This window comes from Falco rusticolus, chromosome 12 (genome assembly GCF_015220075.1).
Source record: "Falco rusticolus isolate bFalRus1 chromosome 12, bFalRus1.pri, whole genome shotgun sequence".
Lineage (NCBI taxonomy): Eukaryota > Metazoa > Chordata > Aves > Falconiformes > Falconidae > Falco > Falco rusticolus.
Window position 1 is genome coordinate 26,408,910 of NC_051198.1, and position 22,160 is coordinate 26,431,069.

A 22,160-nucleotide genomic window follows, 5' to 3' on the forward strand; every position below is an offset into this window, starting at 1 on the left:
GCAGCGCCGGCCGGCTGGGGGGTGCCGGCTGGGATGCGGGGTCACCCCCCGCCGCGGGCAGCTGCTCCCCCGGGGAGCATTTCAGGGCCTGGCTCCGGGCCGGGGGTGCTGCCCCCGGGCAGCCCCGAGGGGCAGAGGCCCGGTGGGGCACGCCGCCCGGTGGTGAGGAAACCCGGGGGGGCTTCCGCGGCTCTGCGGGCAAGGCCCGGGTGGAGAGCTCGGCGGGTATTGCCACTGCCGGGGCCTGAGGCGCAGCCCGCGGCCTACCAAGGGGCAGGCAAGCCGGCGGGTGCCGCGCCGGGCCCGCCGGGGGACCCCGCCACGTTCGCGGAGCAAGGGGGGTGCCGAACGCCGCGGCCGGAGCGCCGCGCCCCTCAGCCCCCAGCCGGGCAGCAGCGCGGGGAGGCGGCCGGCGGAGAGGGCCAGGAGCCGTCGGCAGGGCTGGAAGTGATAGGTGGCTCCATAGCTCAGTGGTTAGAGCACTGGTCTTGTAAACCAGGGGTCGCGAGTTCGATCCTCGCTGGGGCCTTCCCGCGCTTTTGCTCCTGCGCGGTTTCTTTTTCCCGCCCGAAGCGAGCGGAGAGTGGGGCTGCGGAGCCGCCTGCGCGGGAGGGGGGCGCAGCCGCGCGGGGGGGGCTCCATGGAGGCACCGCGCTGCCGGGCGCTGCTGCTGGCGGTACGGAGACAAGCGTCACCTGAGCTTGCAAAGCGGTGCCGGGGGCTTTGGCTGCCTCCTAGGCCCAGGGCTGCAGCCCCAGGCAGGCCCCGGCTCCGCTCTGCAAAGGAACGCTGAAGATGTCTGCTGCCCCGGTGCGCTTCCACCGGGGGGAACGCAACCCCGTGGTCCCCGCTCTCCCCGTTCTCCTTGCACAGAATCCCAGAATGGTCGGGGTTGGAAGGGACCTCTGGAGATCATCTAGTCCAACCCCTGCTGAAGCAGGTTCCACAGAGTCACATCCAGGTAGATGTTTGAATGTCTCCAGAGCAGGAGACCCCACAGCCTCTCGGCAGCCTGTCCCAGTGTTCTGTCATCCTCAAGGTAACAAAGTTATTCCTTATGATCAGAAGGAACCTCCTGTGCTGCAGTCTGTGCCCGTTGCCCCTTGTCCTGTCGCTGGGCACCACTGAACAGAGCCTGGCCCCGTCCCCTTGACACTCGCCCTGAAGACATTTGTATGCAGTGATAAGATCCCCCTCGGCCTTCTCCAGGCCGAACAGCCCCAGCGCTCTCAGCCTTTCCTCAGCAGGGAGATGCTCCAGCCCCCTCATCATCTTCACAGCCCCCGCTGGACCCTCTCCAGTAGCTCCCCGTCTCCCTTGACCTGGGCAGCCCAGCACTGGGCACAGCACTGCAGGTGTGGCCTCGCCAGGCAGAGTAGGGGGGGAGGGTCACCCCCCTCGCCCTGCTGGCCACGCTGCTCCCAATGCACCCCAGGATCCCACCGGCCTTCTGGGCCACCAGGGCACACTGCTGGCTCATGGGCAACCTGCTGCCCGCCAGCACTCCCAGGTCCTTCTCCGCAGAGCTGCCTCCCAGCAGGGCAGCCCCAGCTGTGCTGGTGCGTGGGGTTGTCCCTCCCCAGGGGCAGGACCCTACACTTGCCTTGGTTGAACTGCATCAGGCTCCTCCACCCAACTCTCCAGCCTAAACGGCAGCGCAGCCTTCTGGTCTGTCAGCCGCTCCTCCCAAATTAATTTCACAGTGTGCTCCAGGTATGAAGGGGCACCGCTACTGCCAGGCCAGCAGGACCCCACACCCCTCCAGTTCATCTGCTCCCAGGGAAGAGGCTCAGCCAGGGCGAGCTGCAGCCAGTAACCCTGCACCGGCCCTTACCTGCTGGTCAAGGGCTGCTCTCCAGGACAGAATCCAATCTACTTTCAGTTGGAAGCTAGATGATGGTTTCATCCAATTGCTCAGCTGTAACTAGGATTTTGGAGGGTTTCTTGGTTCCTGCTGCTTTGATTTTGTTCATTTTAAAGATCTGCTGAACATTTCCAGCCCTTACTGAATCCTTCGGAACACCTGCAGGTGATCCATACCTTGAAAAAATACTGCTTAAAAGAATATATATATATATAATTTCATTGTCTAAAAGACAACTACTCTTAAGATATACTTTTCACTGCATTTCAGTTGAAGAACACACAAAAAAAAAAGGAAAGGTGAGGTCATCGCCATGTCTATTCCATACTCTTGGAAAAAAGACGCAAGTCCTGAAAGTTGGAGGCACTTGGATTTATTAGACAGCCATACACAACCAAATCTTACCAGTGAATGTCCTCATAACTACTTATGTCAGAAAAAGGACATCATGGCAGGATTTGCAAAGAAAGCTAATATTAGGAGGCTGGTGCTGTTGAGGTTTAATAGAACATGCATAGAGGCTGCTAGCACTGACATTAAAGGAGGCACACCTGGGAGCACTGGCATAGCAAGTCAGCTGATTCCCTTTGATTTGGCCACTATTCAAAACATTTGTTTCACCATCTTATAAGTCACTTTTTCTGGGACATCACTGAGCTTCAAAAGTGGCTGCTTAACCTGCTCTCCTCCTTCTTTCCCAGTTCTTCCTTAGCTGGTGCTGCCTTCTTTGGAAGAGGCTTCTTGGTTCTGGTTAGGTATGAGCTCTTCCTTTTTGACAAAGGTGTTGCTGGTGTAGTTCTAGAAACGTGTGCAACCTTTTCTTCCCGCTTTGGCTTGCGAGATTTAGCCTCAGCTTTGATTTTTTGCCTCTTTTTACCAGACGGAGCCGATTTCACTGTTGATGCTTTTGTTTTGGTGGGTGGGGTCTTTTTAGCTTTCTTGGAAGAAACTGGTGGGACGGCTGCAGTGGAGGTAGAAGATATTTTTGGAGGCTCGGTTGTTGAAGGTTCATTAAGCAGCTCAAGGACAGTCTCTGAGGAAAGTAATTAACATGGTTCAGCATCTCTGCTTTAAGGCAAAAGGCTAATTCAGAGATATGACTGATATAAACCCTTATTAGAGCTACAGTTAGGAAAAAGAGCTGACATTCTGAAAGAAGAACTACACATATATAAACCTCTTCTATCAAAAAAGGCGTGGGTTTCTTGGAAATAAAAGTCTGCTTAATTTTAGAAATGATGAATATATATTTAAGGAAATTAAATCCAGACAGAATGTGATGAAACCTTGCACACTTCTCTGGCAGACTTAACAATATGAATTTTTCATGCCACACTAACACCTGGAAATCCCAGACAAGATAACCTCAACTTGCTAAACACTGCTTCTAGTCAACAATAAGCCTAGCTGCATAGGATGTAGGACAGAAAAAGGCCAGGAGAAAGGAAGACTGACTCCCCTAGATTTATGGAGAGTGGATTATTTGACTCAAGGAGTGTGTCACAGAGCCAGAGACAGGTGCACAGAACTTCCCGGACAAAATCCAATGCCTGCATCAAAGCCACCAGTTCCCTTGTGATGCCCATCTACACTATTACTTGGCAACACTTACAAAAAAAATATCAGAGACTGGGATTTAAAAAAAAGCACACGTTAAATCTGATAACCTGACTTCAAGATTGCTCCTGCTCGGTGCTTTGGTTTTGAAGACTGCTAAAGATTTCAGTCACATGCCTGCAAGATGGTTGTATGTTTTGCTTGTCAGTAATATTAAATCATAACAACTTACTTGCACGTGGAACAAATGGTATCCGTTTACTCTTTGTTTTCACAGGAACAGGCTTGTATTTACACTTCCCGGGTGGAGCTCTCCTTGAAAAACAGAAAGCCATATGCAGGTATCTGAGAGATTGTTACGGAAGTTTACTTATTCCTGACGCACACATTAATCCCCCGTTGTCATTTGCCTCTGCTGGAAGAGGCATGAAAGCATTTTAGGCACCTAGAGTGTAACACAGGCAGAATTTAAGAGCCTAACTCAGGGCTGCTAGCCATAAAATCCCTGTCTGAGTAACAATAGCAGCTGGAAGGTTGCAGCTTCTCTCCTACCATCCCTCTGGTCAACTTTCTGTCATCATGCAGCGTGGATGGTCTTTATCCAACACCGATAGCTGGTTTGTTTGTGTGTGGGATGCTGACCTGCCTGCATGAACTTGTAGCCCATCACTGAATTCAAGAGTGCTGATTAGGTGTGTTCAGCTATGTGTCCTGCTGCTGGAGGCACAGCACAACGCTGTTTTCTAGAAGCCTGGTGGATGCATGGACATCCTCATGGAAGTTTGCGTGGCCTTCAAAAGGTGCTGCTTTGGACACAAGATAGTGGTGCAGCAAGAGGGGTGAGAAAGGAAAGGAACAGGCAAAGAGGGAGGAAGCAACAACTGCAAAGAAAGTGTATACAACATGTCTCTCTCCTGCTGTTCCCTGACAGCTTCCCACAGAACAAAAGCACCTCCAAAAAAAGCACATTTTCCCTGAGGTAAAGCTGTCACATGTTAAATGACAGGAAGGGGGCGGGGGGGGGGGGGCACAAAGAGCAACAGACCTGTGTTTTCTGTTACCCACTAAGGGAACTACTGTAGGAGAAATAACAACAGGCTCTTCCAATTTGGCATGCTTGACGGCACAACACAAAGCAAAACATGACCTAAGGCATCCCATTTTGTTGTGATTAGCATTCTCCTTCAGACAGGGGTAACAGCCCAGTGCTTCCTCCAGACAAGCAAGGATTGCTAGGGTTGCTGGCATTGCTTTTGGGGGGGTTTGTGAGGCGTGGTGTGGGGTTTTTTTCTCTTCTCTCTCCTTACTTTTAAAGCACCTTCTAACACCTCTTCCTTCTGCTCCTGACTGAAGAGATTTGGTGCTGGTCCAGGCAGAGGCATCCAAGCCCCTCTGCTGTCTCCAAGAGCACTGATGGAGTGGCAAGCTGACGCGGGGACACGGGGTACTGCTGCCATCAGGTTTCCTGGGAGGTTCCTAGGGAACTTTTAGTTGCCATCAGGTCGATGACAGGGCCTTGCCAACATTCTGAAGCAGGAATTTGTGTGGCTTGGTGCCCTTGCCAGCGTGCTTGCTGAATTGCAGGCAAGGAGCAGGGAGCATCTGGGCTGGACAGACTGAGACTGTAACCATCAGAGGAGCCACCGCTCACAACGAGACAGAAACAGAAGAATCCCATAAACAGCATTAAAATGCAAAGGAGAAAGGAAAAACCTCCACCCAGTCAGGAGGCCAGAGTACAACCCAGGATCTGGAGGTGTCAGGACTTTCTGCTCCAGGACCAAGCAAACAGCCTCCAGAGGAGCAGTCAGTGCTTTGCACACCTTGGACAAGCTTGCAAAGAAAGCACTCAAGCAAACAGACAAGGGCAAAGCTGAGCAGAGCAGCATCTGGGCTAAGGGAACCAGAAAATGCAAGAATAAATTCCAAGGAGTCAAGGGAATTAGTGCCTGGTCCTGTTCTACAAGTGATGGATATGAAGCTCCAAAAGCACAGAGAACAGCTGGCTTCTTTCCAGAAAGCCCTTCTGAGCAGTGAAACCATTGCACTCCTGGCAGGGGCTTGCTGTACCCCACGGAGGCATCATACCATGGTGCATTAATGCACACCAGTCCTCAGGCAAGCAGCCTCCTGGAAAGGCTCCCGCAGGCTGCTTGCGAAACAGTAAGCTGTATTTCTCCCTTTACAGTGGGAAAAAGGAGAGGATTTGTCATCCTGATAGTCTTCATGGCACTTTAAGGAGTGGCATAGGGACTGCAGGGCTATTTTTTGTGAAATAAAGCATGCTCAAGCTCTCAATATTTATGCTAGCTCACAAATTACTATTTTTTTAAAAGATGAAAATGTTACATTTTGGTCAGTCACAGTTAATGCAGTTCAAAAGCTTCCTGACAGACAATAAGCTGTTAAAGGCAGGAGTCCCCTCAAGTAGTTACAGCAAGTAAAGGACTCAAGTTCCTATTCCCATCACCTTGGTACAGTTTAACTATCTAGCTTTGAATTTCACTTCCTAAAAAACCATAATTCATTTTCTTCATTTTGTTAAGCATCTGAGATCTCAGCAACAGCACGGACACATTAGTACTGTATCTACTTTACAGGGTGATTTGAAAGTCATTTAACGCTTCTTAGCAAGATCCAAAAGCTTGGGAGGGGAAGAAATTACATAAGCATGCTTATTATTGTAAAAACAGACTTTAGCAGGGGTAATTGCTCAATGGGGAAAAAAATTTTGCTTGGAAAAACTTGGGTTCAGGCTCCAATTAGTATTTGAACACCGCATGAACCACCAGGTCTCACTCTTCTTTGTAAAGAAAACTAAACTGTGGACTTCATTTTATTTATTTATATGAAAGTGCATCGCAGATATTTGATGTCATGACCCTCAAGGATGCGGACTGTCATTTTTAAAAGACCACTGCATTATACTTCAGATATGCAGCTAAGGAGACATTATTTTAATCCTTACTGCTCCAGACCTTTCAGGTATCTGAACTCTTGTTTATTTCTGGGTGTGTAGACATGATGACTGAGGAATAACTTTGCTAAAACTGATCAAAGTTGCACCAAATATATGGTGGGTGAACAAAAAACGAAGACTGGATGTGGAGCTCAGCGAGGTCATATATCAGTAGTACTTGGTATTCTTTCTACTGTGATAGCTGGAGGGTGTATGGCAATGATAGAAGAACTTGGCATGGACAAAACATCTTTAATTACTAACCTTGCAGGATCAATAAACTTGTAGAGCGATCCATGTGGTGCATAGGCACTGGGATAAGAAGTAGACATAAAATACAGCTCACCTAAATGGAAGTGAAAAAAGAAAAATGGTCTCAGGTTCAAGTGTCCAAGCTGAATCCCAGTTCTCCATTTCCCTCCCTTTCCTGGCTCTTCACTAATTCATGTGATTAGAAAAGAAACCCCCTTCAGTCACTCCCTTAGCTGTGTCTGACTTCCAAGAAGCGGGCTTTGGTCTCACCCTGGCCTGTGCAGGGAGGCTCCCAGAACCCCAAATGATCTCTTGGTTGCAGCAGGGTTCCACACAGAACCAGCACCTCTCAATCAAGCACAGTGCCTGAGCAGGACCTTCATTACCTCATGTCAGCAGCTCTCCCAAAGTTACTTTCCTCCGTATAAATATGTAATTTTTAAACCTGTTTGTACCAAAGCAGCAGCCAGAAGCTACAAACAGAGGGGAAGAACACACAGCAAATATTTAGCCAGCTTCAGAGTCATACCAAAAAACCCCAACCAAAACCAGTAAGAACTAAATTAGCTAATCCATGGAAGACAGAACCCTCTTATCCCTGTACAGTTGCTGAGAAGAGCAACTACTCCTCGTGCATTCCCTTCAACACCTACTGGCACAATATCCAGGCAAATCATATTAGCTTGCAAAAGAGGCAAAACTGTTGTTTTTTAAATTACATGATTACATGTCTTTTAAATTACATGATGACACCATATTGGTTTCTAGAACAACCAATAAAAGAGACATGTAACATCCATTCACTCCATATGTTGTTAGAACAGTTAAAAATTGTACCTATTTCACAAAGCCTGCATCTCCTTGCATCTTTGACAGAACAGACTAGCCAGATGTTCTAGGATCTTTTAATTACAAGCAAATCTCTTTTCTGCTGAATTGTGAAGCATCAGAGTTCAGTAAAGCACATTATGTTCTCAAAAAACTTGCAGCCACGTTTTACATTACACAGTGCTCTGTCAGAAACAAAATGACAGAGAAAGGCTGAAACAAACAGGAGTTCAAACTTCTTACAGAACTTGGAGTATTCAGACTGAAAGTTCACATGAGGATCTGTCTCCTGAGCTCTCCATCAAGCCGATCTCCGATAGCCTCCCAGGGCAGGAGACCTCTCAGAACCACATACTAACCCCACCTGCTGTGCTGAGATAGCCACAAGCCTGTTTTGCAGTGCCTGCTCTCTAGTAACATGTGAGGAGCAACGTAACTTTACACATTTGCCCTGCAATACAGAACTGACAGTACAGTTTCCAATATGGCTAGCACGATACCTACCTGCTTCATCCTCAGCAAATGAGATGATGAATTTGCTGTAAGAACTGATCATTCCAGGGAAAGCACAAGCTCTTGTGCTGCCAATGCAGATATCTTGCTTCTTCCACTTGTCTTCTCATCTTCCCGCAAAGCCATAAGTTGACTACATGAAAAATAAAACCTTATGTTTTATGTTTCCATTATCAAGATTAGTTCCTGTCAAAATCATGCATCACTAAAAAAAAAAAAAGTCAGTGGAGACCCTGACTGTTGACGGGCTTTAATGGTTGTCTTTTGGAAAAACAGACCTGAACAGAAGCAAACCTATCCTAAGGTTTCTAAATTGGAGGAAAGTTAGATTCCAACCAAAATGTTGCTATAATAGTCAAACAGAGAGCTTCATCTAATAGGCAGACGCCTGAGATTCTCATTTACTGCAGCTCAAAAGGTTTTGGGTTGTTCCAAAATGCTTATTTGCCCTGGTAAGGCAAATGTGGGTACAAAATGGGAGTTGTAGAGAAAATAATTAGTCTCACCCGTTCATGAAATCACCAAAAATATAAAGGCCATTCAAATTGGGCGATTCACATCCTCTGTATACATAACCTCCAGTAACTGACTTTCCCACGTTGCGGCCATATGCAAATATCGGAAGGATGTCATCTGTTAAACACAGAGGAATAAAAAGTAAGAAAAGTTACATCCAGAGAGCATCAAAAAGCAATCGCTCAGTGACACCGATGTGCACAAAGGTTACTAGAAGGACCAGTAACCGTTGAACAAACAGTGTAGTTAAATTTCAGTCATTTGCTCCAGGACTGAGCAGACCCAGGGGCTCTAAGGAGCTCTCTGTGTAGTTGCTTATCAAGACTTAGTAATGATGAGCTTCAATAACACACAGGACCAAGACTGCCTGCATCAAGCAAGCAATGCAGAAAGGTAACAGCCTGCAGGAAGTATTATCTTACAGGTGTGTGATTGCACCAGTCATTTTAGCAGGGACTGTCTTTACAAATTCCAGTATTTTTTTTAAGAAGGTAATAAGATCAAACAATTGCAAGTTAACTCAATAGCTTCATAGGTTTGCTGACAGCCTCAGCACAGAACATGGATAAGTGTGCTACCTCCTTTTTATGTCACGAGACATGAAATAAAGGCTTTGCCTCTGTCAATGTTAAAATTGAATTCAGCCCTTTCTCAGGTTGAATATGAGATCCCACAAAATTTTAGTCTTGTCCTCATTTTTCTTCCCCTGGATCAAGTAGCTTGTCCTTAATGATGTGGATAAAAATCATAAAAGTATTCATTTAAAAAAATAAAGATTAACGGCAAAATCTAATTCAGTTTTGTCAGTTGAGACTGGGCTAGCAAAAAAACCAACCAAACAAAAAAACTTGAGTGCCATGTTGGTACCAGCATAGCAGAGGAGAAATGTTGATAACACATATTGTACACTTGCCCGCTCACACAAATGTTTCAGAAACACCTACAAGAGCTTGAGACCAAGTGTGTTCTTCCAACAGCTTAAGAAACATTATAATAATACCAAGTTCTTCTGCCATGCTTTCCAGAGAGCTTTAAGATGACTACCGATATCTACTCTTTCTTCAAGGCAGCAAGTGAGTTTGTCCATCACACCCACAGTCAGACCCAGAGCACGGTTTTTGGGTGTTCTGCTGCAGCACCCTACTTGCTAGGGCACACCGCCTGCACCACAGGATTTGTTTCAGGATCTCAGCATCAGCTTGGTCCACTCTCCTCAGCCAGAGCTCAGAGCTTCTGAAGAAAACATGGTATTGCTTTTCTACTTAAACCACAACCCATTGCCTTCCTGACTTCACTGGGAAAGCTCTGTCTGTCTGCAAAAGGCACAGGCTTTGGCCCTAAACAGCTTGTCCGGTGCAGCGTATGGCAGGGAATTCCCTGAATAAGCAGGGCAGCATTTCATACCAATGCTGCAGGGCTGGGGAGAAGGGATTTCAATTCTTAAGTAAACAATCTCCATTTAACACTGGATTATTTAGCTTCACTGGAAAAATGGTGCTATAGTCCACTAAACATACACATATTATAAAGAATCTTCTGCAAGAAACTTCCTTACCCAAAGAGGAATTGTGGCAAAGCTTTGTGTCATAGCATTCAAATCCTTCCTTTGCTCTCCTTTAACAATGATGTCCATTTCTTCAAACCTGTTCTGCCCGACGTCCCCACAGAAGATCCTCCCTCTTCCCTTTTCCGTGACAGGGTCCCCTCTGTCAACTGCACAGCGCCACATATTCCTGACCCCATAAGCATAAACCTCAGGGTGGGCCTTGGGATCAGACACAAACGGATTATCAGGAGGGATGCGATAAGGCTTTCCATCAGGGCTTTTTCCATCCACATCAATCCTTAAGACTTTCCCCAACAAAGTACTCCTAAAGAGAACAATAGAAAAAGAAACCCCAGCATGAGAAACAACTGAAAACACAAAGAATTCTCTTCTTCCCCCTTTACAAAGGAAAAGTTACCTGTCCAAAAGAGATAAACCAGTGGCTGATATGTCTTACAACCTGCTCAAGTCACAGAAGACTCTCCCCTCTCTAAACAACTTGGGTTTCCTCAGCTCCCAAAGCATGAAATTTTGATTTTTGGAATACTGCATTGAACAGACTTGCAAATACACAAGCACTTTCGGGAAGCACTCTTACTTTATTCTTCCTCATTGTCTTACTTCCAAACCTTATGTCTCTGTGAACAAGCTGAAAGCTTTCACCTGCCGTCCTACTTACTTGTTTTGAGCATTCCCAAGTTTTCCAAAAGGGTCTCCAGCCTTCCCTCCACCCCCAGTGAATAGGTACATGTAGCCATCCACACTGAAGAGCAGCTGCCCGCCATTATGATTTGCAGCTGGTTCCTCAAGCTCCAGAAGATTCCTTAAAACAAAAACAAACAAACAGAGAAAGCAATAATGTATGTGGCTACTGGGAAGGACTGAACATCCGTTAGGCTGCAGAAACATTGCATCACTCCTACAGAAGAAAGCAAGATTTCCCAGCTGTATAGACCTGTGGGTTTTGTCAAATACAGTTCTGAGTCGCATCGTGTTGCCTGCAAGTGCAGCATAAGGCTGTCGCCTACCATTCATCTGCAGGGAGGGAACCCTTGCTGCCCTTTAGGCTTTGATTGTGGCAGGTGGGTTCTGCTTTTCTTATATGAAAAGCAGTTGGTGAATCGGAGCACTTCAGAACAATCTTATGGTGATTGAAAAAAGCTAGAGAAATGTAAGTCTGGTATTAACAAATTCTTCTCCATAAATGAGAATGAACTTTATCTCAGCTGAGGGATGGGGCAGGTACACACATGTAAGATAAAATTAACATATAGTACTGTAGTGAAGCATGCTTGCTCTCTACGAGACAAAACACTTCTAGCACAGATGTTAATTCCACAATAGGCTTAAGGCTATTACCGCTCTTTAGAGTGCAAGATGGGGAGAGATGATGACCTGGAAGCCTAGATCCTGGGTCATTTTTCAGGGTTTTTTCTAGTTTGCTATGTGACCCTGAGCCAAGCCATTTCTGACAGCTTCATGGCAGCCAAGTCACACACCTAACCAGAGTGACCGGGAACGTGCAGGTTCCGCAAGGGGGAAGGACAAGGGCACAGAAATCATTTCTCGTCATGGCATTCAACATGAACTGTACCTTTCTGAGCATGGATCAGCTCTGTTGGCATCAGATGCCAAAACCTTCAATTCACTGATCCTGATCTTTTTCACTTGGTTCTCATCCATGTACGAGTAATAGATATAAAATTTCCCATTGTACTTGTGCTTGGGGTGGAAAGCCATCCCCAGAAAGCCTCTCTCATCTTCTCTCCACGACGTAGCCAGCACTATATTCTTAATATCCAGAAAGGGCTCCTCCAGCCAGCTGCCATCAGGGAGGTAGACCCAGATCACTCCCACTTGCTCAGCTATGAACACGCGGTGGGTATGGTCATTCGCATGCACCATGAGCACCGGGTTCCACAGGCCGTTGGCAACCTCAGTCAGACAGAGCTGGAGGCAGCCTTTGCGGTCCTCCACCACCGAGCCCAGGTTGTGGTTGAGGGCTGTGTTCTTCAGAACATTGGGGAAGCAGTAGTCCTCATCATGTAGATGAATGAGGTTGCAAAAGCGTGTCTTGTTTGTCTCGCAGCAATCTTGGATGCGCTTATCACTTGTCAGCAGGCTGATGGCAGAGTGGCAGTTAAAATGAAACTCAGAGCAGTAGTCAAAACAAAGTCCTGGGAGGCTTCTTAGAGGTGTCCGAGGGTTTTCTGCATCATAGAGATGTGCAGCATATGGAGAACATTCCTAGAAAGTAAAAGAAACTAAGTACATGGCTGTGTACGCACATCCAGGAGAAACCAAGACACCTTCATGAAAGCAAACTGATTAATAACATGAAAAATTAGTAAGGCAGAGTACATGGTGAGCCATCTTTGAAGTGGAGTAGTAAAAAGTCACTCAGAATATGGTCAAAGAGGATTTTGAGGTCAGCAGTAGTCTCCTTTACCAAAGCACAACTGGCTGCACCTACATTACTCCCAACGGAGGTATATCTATGGAGGCTGTGAATTCTCCACTACTACAAGGTTTTAAGGAAGTGACAGGGAATTTCTCCTTGCAATCTAGTCTTACTTTTGCTTTTAGAAATTTAGTCTCCCCTGCTAGATTTTAAACTAGGTACTTTGTAACCTGTGCTTAACAGACACAGAATAATTTAACTCCACTACTGCAGCAACCCTTTGCACCATGGAGAACGTTAACCTTTGTACTCCAGACCAGCAGTCCCAAATCTGGACACATCTTTCACATCAGCTGGCATCACTGCCTTTTCCAGGTATATTTAAGATTTTACTTTATTAAGCCACTTAAGCCCATACCTAGGTCTAATCAAGTGTTAGGAAAGAAAGAAAAAAAAAAAAAAATGGGTACAGGTTCACCTGCACCTTCAACACTGTGTGCAGCTCTGATCCCCCTTCCCAAAAGCAACTTAGGGGAGCAAATCCACAAGAACAGTAAAAGGACAGCGAATAGTCACAAGGACAGTCAAAGATACAGAACAGCTAGGTAAGGTAGGACTGAGCAGTCTTGCAGAGAGGTGATCAGAGTAGGGTAACAGCCAGAGAGAGGTCTGTAAATATCACAAGTGACCAGAAGCTGGATGTGGCTCACTTTCCCCCAGAAGAAAAATGAGGGGCCATCACATAAAGCTAATATGAGCCAGGTTAAAAAAGGAGGTGAAACTCTGCTAGAAGAATTTGTAGGTGCTAAAGATGTGCATTGGTTAAATATATAGGGTAAATTAACCTTTGGTCTGATGCTGTGCAACTTTGATGATGTTCTTGCATGCATAGTATCACTGAGAGACTATAGTTGAGATTTAAAACCAACTCAAATAAGTAAATATAATCTTATGCAATTTGTGTAGCTACCACTGACCCTATATGTGATCGTCAGGAAAAAAATATACTGCAGGCAACATTTTCAAGTGTTATGTATCTAAAACTATATCCCTTCAAATATCATTAGGTTTTTAGCTGTGCAAAATATAGGTTAAATACTGAAAATCAGGCACTGTATTTGAATTTCTACTTGAATTTAAACTCCTTCTCTTGCAAGGATTCTGGGTCAGAACTTCTACCAAATATTTCCATTTAAATCCCACCTCTATTTTAATCACCACAAAGATGCAGAAGTCAAAACAGAAGCAGCTAAATTCTGCAGAAAGATTATTGTACTGGTTTTCATGCCAAAAGTCTGAAACAGTCTATCCAGAGTTTTTATTAGGCACATACGTAGGAAGGTAATTATATAGACGGTCAAAGAATGAAGAACTACTACATTAGTATTTTTTCCGCCTCATTAAACAAGTTTGCTTCCTTAAAGTTCCTTAAAAAAACCTGGGACAGTTACACAAGCACTGACTTTTTTGTATGTGTGCAAGTAGCAGCCTTTGCAGGACATTTAACGTGAAGGCTACAGACCTTCACTCCAAACTCAGCATAGCAAACTCTCCCCTTGGCTCACAGAAGAATCCGAGGTCTTTTGGCCATACTAAGAACATACAGGCAAGACTTGTAAAGCCCTTTCAACTCTTGGATGGCACAGTTAAGTTTCTCACTTTTCACTGCTGCCATCTGGTTATTAAGCTGCACAGAAAGAGCTAGTTTCTGTTGCTTACGCATCCCATCTGTAAGGAAGCACTTCTCTCCCCACATCAGGAGTCCCCAGCCTGCAGAGGAGGGCCAGTTCACCCAAGCCTGGGCCTGTCCCTGCAGCCTGACCACCCCCCGGATGACAGAACCACGCAACTTTTGCCATGTTTAAGGACTTCCCAGAACGAGGAAGGGCACCATAAGGCTCTGAGTGCCATCACCAAAAGCCAAAGCTTCAGGTAAGTGTCTTTGTGTTCTCACCTTCTTGAAGGTGCAGGCATTCAACAAGACTTGGCTGGCATGTTCCTCCCCTGATGCTACTGAGTCCATTAACCATTGCTCACCCTTCCACTTTCACCAGTATACACTCGCACACCCCTGAATATGTTGAATTTCTGGTTATATCATAGTATTCACAGAACATGGTGCTGATCTCAAGTGACTTGAAGACAAGGAGAGGTGACAGCCTGATAAGGCGTCACCAAGGAAAGGTGAGGGAGAGTAGGCAGAGCCTAACCTGTGCTGCATTTTGAATCCCGGGAAGCTCCCTCGTTCCCACCAACATGCAGCTGCAGCTGTCTCACTGCTCTGTTGTTCACAAGTCACTTGCAGTCTAAAGCTCCTCACAGTTCTGTCCAGAAGTGATTACTTCATTAACACCTTTGAAAACATTTTTAATTTCTCTCCATAAGTGGGAACAGAGTCCAGCTCCCAGACCAGCAATCTGAGAATCACAAAATCCCAGAACGGTCGGGGTCGGAAGGGACCTCTGGAGATCATCTAGTCCAACCCCCTGATGAAGCAGGTTCCCCTTGAGCAGGTTGCACAGAAATCAAAAATAGTGATTTTATAGTGGTTTTTCTACCTGCCACATGTAGAAAAATCTTCCTAACACTGATATTGGTCGTTCTGCTAGAACCTGTAACATATCTTTTACTGGTTTAGCAACTGTAGACAAACAACCCTGATGCTAACTTTTTTCAGCCCTGATGCTGAAAGAGTGTTGTTCCCCCCACCCCAAGGAGATGCCAGAACCTTGCCAGCATCCAAAAATGGGTGGAAACATTTTGGTACACAGATGGTATTCTAGGGCTAAGGAAATAGTAAGTAGAAGAGGTTTATACATTCTTAGTAAGACTTGACGTGTCTTTTGGCAGCTTTTTGTTTCGGCCAGCAGTAGATCCAGCTTTGCATGACTAAGTTATTGAAAAGCCACATCAGTCCTGCCCTCTAATTACAGGGAGGCAGAGGAGCTCAGTCAGGAAAAACCATGCCTTGGGTCTTTTCTCACTGCACAATGCCTGTTTCTGTGAGCCAGGTGGATGGTGGGGAGGCAGCACTGATGAAAATGCAGTGACTGAAGCCTCGGGACCTTGCAGCAGCTGTGTGAAACCACTGCTTATTACATTTTGTTCTACTTTAACAACCACACCATTTGGAGCATCCTCAGCAGGAACACAATCAAAATGCATCCTTCATGCAGCCCAGGGATCCAGACACTTTCCCTGATAATTCCCATATCATTTGATACTCCAGAGATTGTAATCCAGCATCTAGTAGCTGCAAGCAGAAAACAAATATTGACCTGTAACTCTACCCTTCATTATGAGAAAATGAGCAGAGCAGCAGGATTCCCATCACCATCCACATTGGACAGTGCTTTCATAAATAATTATTGCTAGGCAATGTCACTGCATATTGCCAGGTACCACAACGTGACGCACCTTACACAAAGCACATGCCAAGAATTAGGTACCATCACCCTGTCAGTCCACTTTCCCCCTGCTCCCACACCTCTTTCCACAGCAACACAGCTTGCTATAAGAGACTATCAGAACCTCAGCTGACTACCAATTCAGTCCCAAGTGTACTATTTTTCTGCCTTACCTGACATAAGATATCTTTGATATACGTTCCACACAGCTTATTTTCCCAGGGACCAATATAATCCATGATGTCCCAGTATTTTGCTGCAACGGTGTTGTCTCTCTCCTGGTCACAGCAGCCAAAATCTCCATAGGCAGAGCAGAATTCCAAGTGAAAAGGGGGCTGGAAAGGTGGCCCATAATCCAGACACTGAGGATGCCCCAGCAAACTGTCTATCAGGCACAACAAGGAGAGGCAAAGAAAGACATGTGGGCAAGAAAAGGAAATTCCAGAGCTGCTGCTGCTCCTTCCAGTGCACGGCCAAAAATTCACTTCTGTCGGTGTAGGTTTCTTGAGGTCAGATGTATAGAAATTCTGGACTCCTTCATAGTATGGCTCATTCATCCTCCCTGTTTTATTAATTGCCAGCCACAGAGCTCAGCATTTACTCAGGTTTGCTTACATTCTCTCTCTCTCTCTTTTCCTCTCTGAAATCTACTTGGCAGGAGAGGAAACGCTCCAGCCTGTCTCTTTGGCATTTCACACGTCACATAGCTGAACCCTCGTCTCTGGACACTTCTCATGCCCCTAGAAGCACTCACAAATCTAATCCCTACATCTTAGTTTAAATTGGCTGAGAAATCCTTCACCACGAAATATGAACAACATAAAAATATGAAATATGATACCAAATCAAGAACCTGATAATCTCTCCCCATTTACAAAACACAATTGAATAATTTTCAATTTCTAACTACCGTTTTACTCAGCTCCTAAAATATACTAAACTTGGCTGTGATTTCATAAACACCAAACAGGGGTCATAAAATACAACCAAACTAACTATTGGTACAATTTCAGGACAAAAAGTTTTACAGAGCTCTTGCTGATACCCACAGATCCAGGCATACATTCAGGGTTAAAACAAGAAGAAATTCAGAAAGAGTGAAGGAGAAAACACACATTTAAGGCACCAGCACAACCTGAAGCCAACTGTGATGTTCTGTGGTAACATTGTACTTCAGCTAATTGATTTTAGTGGGTTTGATCCCAGCCAATGTTAAACCGATTTGAAGATGAAAGAGATTTTTGTCTACTTTCCCCTCTGGTGAAGAACGCATGAGCAAACCCTCCAGTTAGTGAAGTACAGCATCAGTTGGGTGTGCAGGTGCACCGTCTTCGTACACATTGTACTCAGTCTGTGTTTCCGAGAACGACACTTCCCTACCTCCGCTCTTCCACGAGCGGACCGAGAGCACACGTTGATCACGACCAAGCTGCTTTACCCCTACACCAAAAAGAAACATACCCTTTCACGTGCACATCGCTACTCGTACCGCGACAAACCCACACGCACCCAGAGCGCTCCTCAGCGCTGTGCTGCATGCATCACAAAGCACGAGTTCAAGGTCTGCAGCACACCAAGAGCCTAACGAATGCAACTAAGAGGAGTAAGTTGTGCTTTACCTTGCAGCTGCAGGAGCCATCAGCCAGTCCCAATGCTGTTAGGGAGAGGCTTTAGCATGCACCCGCTCACTAGACATTTCCATACAACAGAGCTCATTAGGGAGCAAGGCTTTGTGAACTGTTCTATTGCTTCTGAAACATGAATGAGGAACAAAGCAATTAAAACCAAAAAAAAGCGCAATTAGATCTCTCTCCTTCCTAGAGATCTGAGGAGAATCTATTACAGCCAACACACAGATATCCTTTGTGGTGTTTCTAGTAGCTTCCTACTTACTGCTTTACCTCTGTGGGACACAGGCAGCAGGTGGGAAAAAGGAAGCTGCTGGAAGAACCTCATATATAGGGACACCTCCACTCATCCAAAACTTTTCCCCCTCCACCCACACATCATTTACTCCCAGGATCTATCTGTACATAGCTCATGTAGAAGCCAAAGCTTCCAGTCCTAGTTTCTCAATACAACTGCCAGCATAACACGACAGCTGAGAATACTCTGTGATTATGGATCTCCTCAGCCTTTATTGGGAAACAGTTGTTTTGAAAAGCCTCTGGATTTTTAGCCTTCACCTGTTTTGCTGTGGCTTTGACTCGTGGCACCTTGACTATCCAGCAGCCTGCCAACAACGCTCCTGCTTAGACCTCAATGAACTGGAAACACACCAACTACAAGATTCAGCACTGTTATGAGATAAAGCATTTTAAATCCAAGTATTTAAAACTGCTGAAGTATCAGCTTATCTCATTTATTGCTCTCATACATTGCAGACAATCACTGAAATTAAGGCATTACTTTGGTGTCCCCTGGCAATTATCTTATTTTGAAACAATAACAAACATCAAGGATAAGTGAGGGTGTTTGCATACTGTTCATTTGTAACTACAGTCTATGAGCTCCCTATGCTTTTAATTCCTTTAGCATTTAGGAGCTCTTTGGGGTAGCTAACATTATCTACCATTAAAGGAACTTTTAATGCCTCTCTCCTTTTCCTAGGGACAGATGCAGACAAAAACCCAGAATATTTACTCATGTGCAGAACTGCACTACCTAGTTACTGGATACTGCAGACCAGGAGGCAAGAACACTCCTGCTGCCCTCTCACAAGGGCAGAAAAGCTAGAATAGCTTCACTCACATTCAGGCAAGGAGACAACACAACCTCCCAGAGAGCTTACTGCTCACCCTACCCAAGGACTCCTTGCAGTGGGCAGTCTGGTTTTTTTGGCCAGCACACCACCTCCAGACATTCTCTAAATGCAACAACACAAGACCGAGCAGAACTTTCCATTTACTATTGCAGATAAGAACTCAAATTACAGAAAACCCTGAAGAACTGCAAATTCAGTACAGAACACTGTACTGAATTCAATCCTCTGCTTCTGCAGGAACTACTCCAAGGTAAGGTATGCGCTTGTTTAGTGCTGACAACAGGCTTACGCTGCTCTGAAAGCCAAGGCAAGCCCTGCTGAAGTTTCCAGAATGAGGGAGTTGCTCAGAATACAGAGAACCTGGTGGGCAAAAGGCAGGGGGTATGTATGCACAGGGTCGACATGCTTTAAAAAGCAGCTGACATTTCATTAGCTTGCTTTTCTTGAACTTCAGTAAAAACAGGAAACACGGGAAAAAGCACAAGCAGTGGCATCAGAAACATAAACAACAAGGAAAGCAGAGGGTAAAGCTGAAGTGATTTGCAATTTTGAGTCAGCATTATGTTAGATTTTAATATTGAAAATAGCAGAACAAGAAGTGGGATAACAGAGGGACAACAGACACTGGGTCTGCACAAAAAACATGGATTCCCTGAACAAGGGAGAACAAGGAGAACAGCAAAGAAAAATGTGCTATTTGTTTCATGGAAAAAAACTCGTCACAAGAGTTTTGCACACAGGATGAGGACAGTTCACAAAAAACCCAAACCTAGAGCACGGAATTCAGAGGCAAAGTAGAATATTCCAATCCACTAGGAGTTACCGTATTTAAAATACAACACACAGGCTTGAAAATAACAGTACAAACTGAATCATTTCCACAGGAAATTTCACTCAGGGCTTGTGGTCTGCAGGTTTGTCTCAGGTGTAACTACTATGGTGTCAGGAAATAACAAGCTTCTTCCAGGACATGAAAGAACAATGCTTGAGAGAGTTACGTGAAAGCTGAGACTGTGCTGCTTTTCTACTTGCTGACTGCAGCATGGTGCTTCTAGCACCAGGAGAGAACATGACCCCTGGCAGCAATCCTGCTTCCAGAAGTGACTGGAGAAAGCTGAGAGCACAAGGGATTAACAGTTTCAAAGACATCAAGCTCCTCTTTGTCCTGTCATTCCCCTTACCTCCAGCCCAATCTCTGCTGCTTTGTTTCACGCTTCTTCCTCAACAGATGGTTTCTCAGATGCTGCAAGGCATACACATCTCCCACAGGCAGCTAAGGGGACAGAAGGGAAATTATACGGGAGCTCTCAACAAGCCCCTGCCCTAGAATTCAATTTTCATACTACTTGTGTTAGGTTACATGGTAAAAACTTCTCTGCGTGCCCACAAAGGAACACAGAGACACCATGGAAGGGGGAAGCCCAAATTTCTGGGGGATCAGGCCCAGCCAGCCCGGGGTTAGGCCAGGCAGGTCCCTGACAGACCTGACCTGCTCCTGTGGCATAATGACCTGCCCGGCGGGGGCAGGGAGACTGCGGGCATGCACAAGCAGGGCATGAAGCGCATGGAGCCACATCCCACTGGCACCGGGCACCAGGGTGTCCCCAGGGCTCACTGGCTGCCCCCGGCGTGCCCGGGGGGCTGCGAAGGCCAGCAGCGCATGGGTGGCTAGTGTCAGAGCCAGCGTGGCCAGCAGGCCCGGGGCAGCGGTCGTGCCCCCATGCCCGGCACCGGTGCGGCCGCCCCTCGAACGCTGGGCTCGGTGCTGGGCCCCTCACGGCCAGAGGGACGCTGAGGGGCTGGAGCGCGGCCAGAGCCGGGCAGGGGCTGGGGAAGGGGCTGGGGCACAATCCTGCGGGGAGCGGCGGGGGGAGCTGGGGGTGCTCAGCCTGGAGAGGAGGGGGCTCGGGGGGGCTGATGGCTCTCCACAGCTACCTGACACGAGAGGCTGTAGCGAGGCGGGGGTCAGTCTCCTCTCCCAGGTAACAGGCTACAGGACAAGAGGGAACGGCCTCAAGTTGCGCCAGGGGAGGCGTAGGTTGGATATTAGGAAAAATTTCTTCATCCAAAGGGTGGTCAGGCATTGGAACAGGCTGCCCAGGGACACGGTAGAACCGCCACCCCTGGAAGTGTTCAAAAAACATGTTTTAGTGGTGGACTTGGCAGTGCTGGGTTAACAGTTAGTCTTTATGATCTTAAAGGTCTTTTCCACCCTAAATGATTCTATGATCCTCCAATACCCTGCCGGGATGCTCCCAGGCCCACACAGGAGTCACCAGCCCATCACAGGCCCACCCACCCGTGCAAGCCCAGAGGAGCAGGGGGCACAGCGGCAGGCAGGAAGCCCAGGGAAGGGCCCCCCTGGCTGGCTGCCTGGCAGGGCTGTCCCAGCACAGCTTTAGCCCCACTGCCCTGGCATGAAACCCATCAAGACAGTCACTGGGAGCAACAATCTGGATCACCTTTCAGACTAAGAAGTTCTGCTTCCCAGGGCTGTGGGATACCTTATGGGATGCTGAAGAAGAACATTTTGAAACTTCATAACCTAAATTAAATTAGTCAAAACCCAGTTGGAAATCTCCAATAAAAAAAACCAAACCCTGACTATTACAGAACGAGGCAGCAGCATTCTTCAGGAATCAGAACTAAACCAGCACACAGGTCAGGAATTACAAACAACCATGGGGGTGGGTTTTGGTAAAACATACAATTAGCTCACTTGATATTTAAGACACGTTGTCTTAAGGCACATTTCATAAAACCCATACTGACCCAGACCAAATTCCCAGATAAGCACTCAGCTTTTAAAAGCACAGCTGTACTTATCCATATACTACTATGCTGTTAGACATCTTTATTTCATTTCCAGAGGCAGTTCAAGCAGTTCATCCACTAGAGTTCTACAGACCTGCCACTTAAACAGTAGTAGTATTTGGAAACCGTTTTGTTGCTTTCAAGCAAACTGGAATGCTAATTAATGTGTGTAGTCACAAACATTTGCTTTCCAAACACAGCAACACTGCATATTTCAACTCATAGGCAAGACTGCAAAAAGTCTCTTCTACCAGGCAGAGAAGTTTTCAGCAGTTCTGTGCCTTTGCTCTTTCAAAGCACTGCAACACTAAATTCCCTCTGTAGCCGTGCGGCTACACCAGCCTTTCACTCCCTCCTGCCCACAATGTGAAAACAATCCCTGAACTGAACATACAAACCACAAGAATGACATGTGGAAAAACCACCTTTGGATATGTTGAAATGCATCATCTATTTGATTCTATGGAACAAGCTGCAGTAGAACTTTACAGCCTGTAATTCTCAATATACAATGCAAAAAAAGTGACACACGCCTCTCCATTTTCTACCCATGTCAGGAAATGATCACTTAGAAGCAGCAAGCTATGTAACCCCTCAGGTTGAAATGCATTTTCAGTGTGTTCCTAGTGTAAGACTCTACACCTATTATGAATGCCACTGTGAGTCCTGAATGGGTTTTGAACTGCATTCCAGCAGTCATCTAAGTCACCTTCCACGCATCTAAACACAAGGAGGATCA

General features: G+C 46.3%; 1 protein-coding gene and 1 non-coding gene across 2 annotated transcripts; one reads left to right on the top strand and one right to left on the bottom strand.

Moving 5' to 3' along the window:
* The first annotated feature begins 456 nt into the window (after positions 1-456).
* TRNAT-UGU lies at positions 457-529 on the top strand. The gene has a single exon. It is a non-coding gene; the product is annotated as a tRNA-Thr (tRNA).
* A 1,686-nt stretch (positions 530-2,215) lies between these two features.
* On the bottom strand, positions 2,216-17,436 carry HHIPL2 (HHIP like 2). Its single transcript, XM_037405897.1, is given in 11 exon segments — positions 2,216-2,897; positions 3,654-3,736; positions 6,645-6,726; positions 7,965-8,075; positions 8,078-8,106; positions 8,480-8,606; positions 10,045-10,101; positions 10,104-10,360; positions 10,715-10,858; positions 11,630-12,282; positions 16,017-17,436. Coding segments are annotated over 11 exon segments (2,301 nt in total). The 5' UTR covers positions 16,401-17,436; the 3' UTR covers positions 2,216-2,523.
* Positions 17,437-22,160: the final 4,724 nt, after the last annotated feature.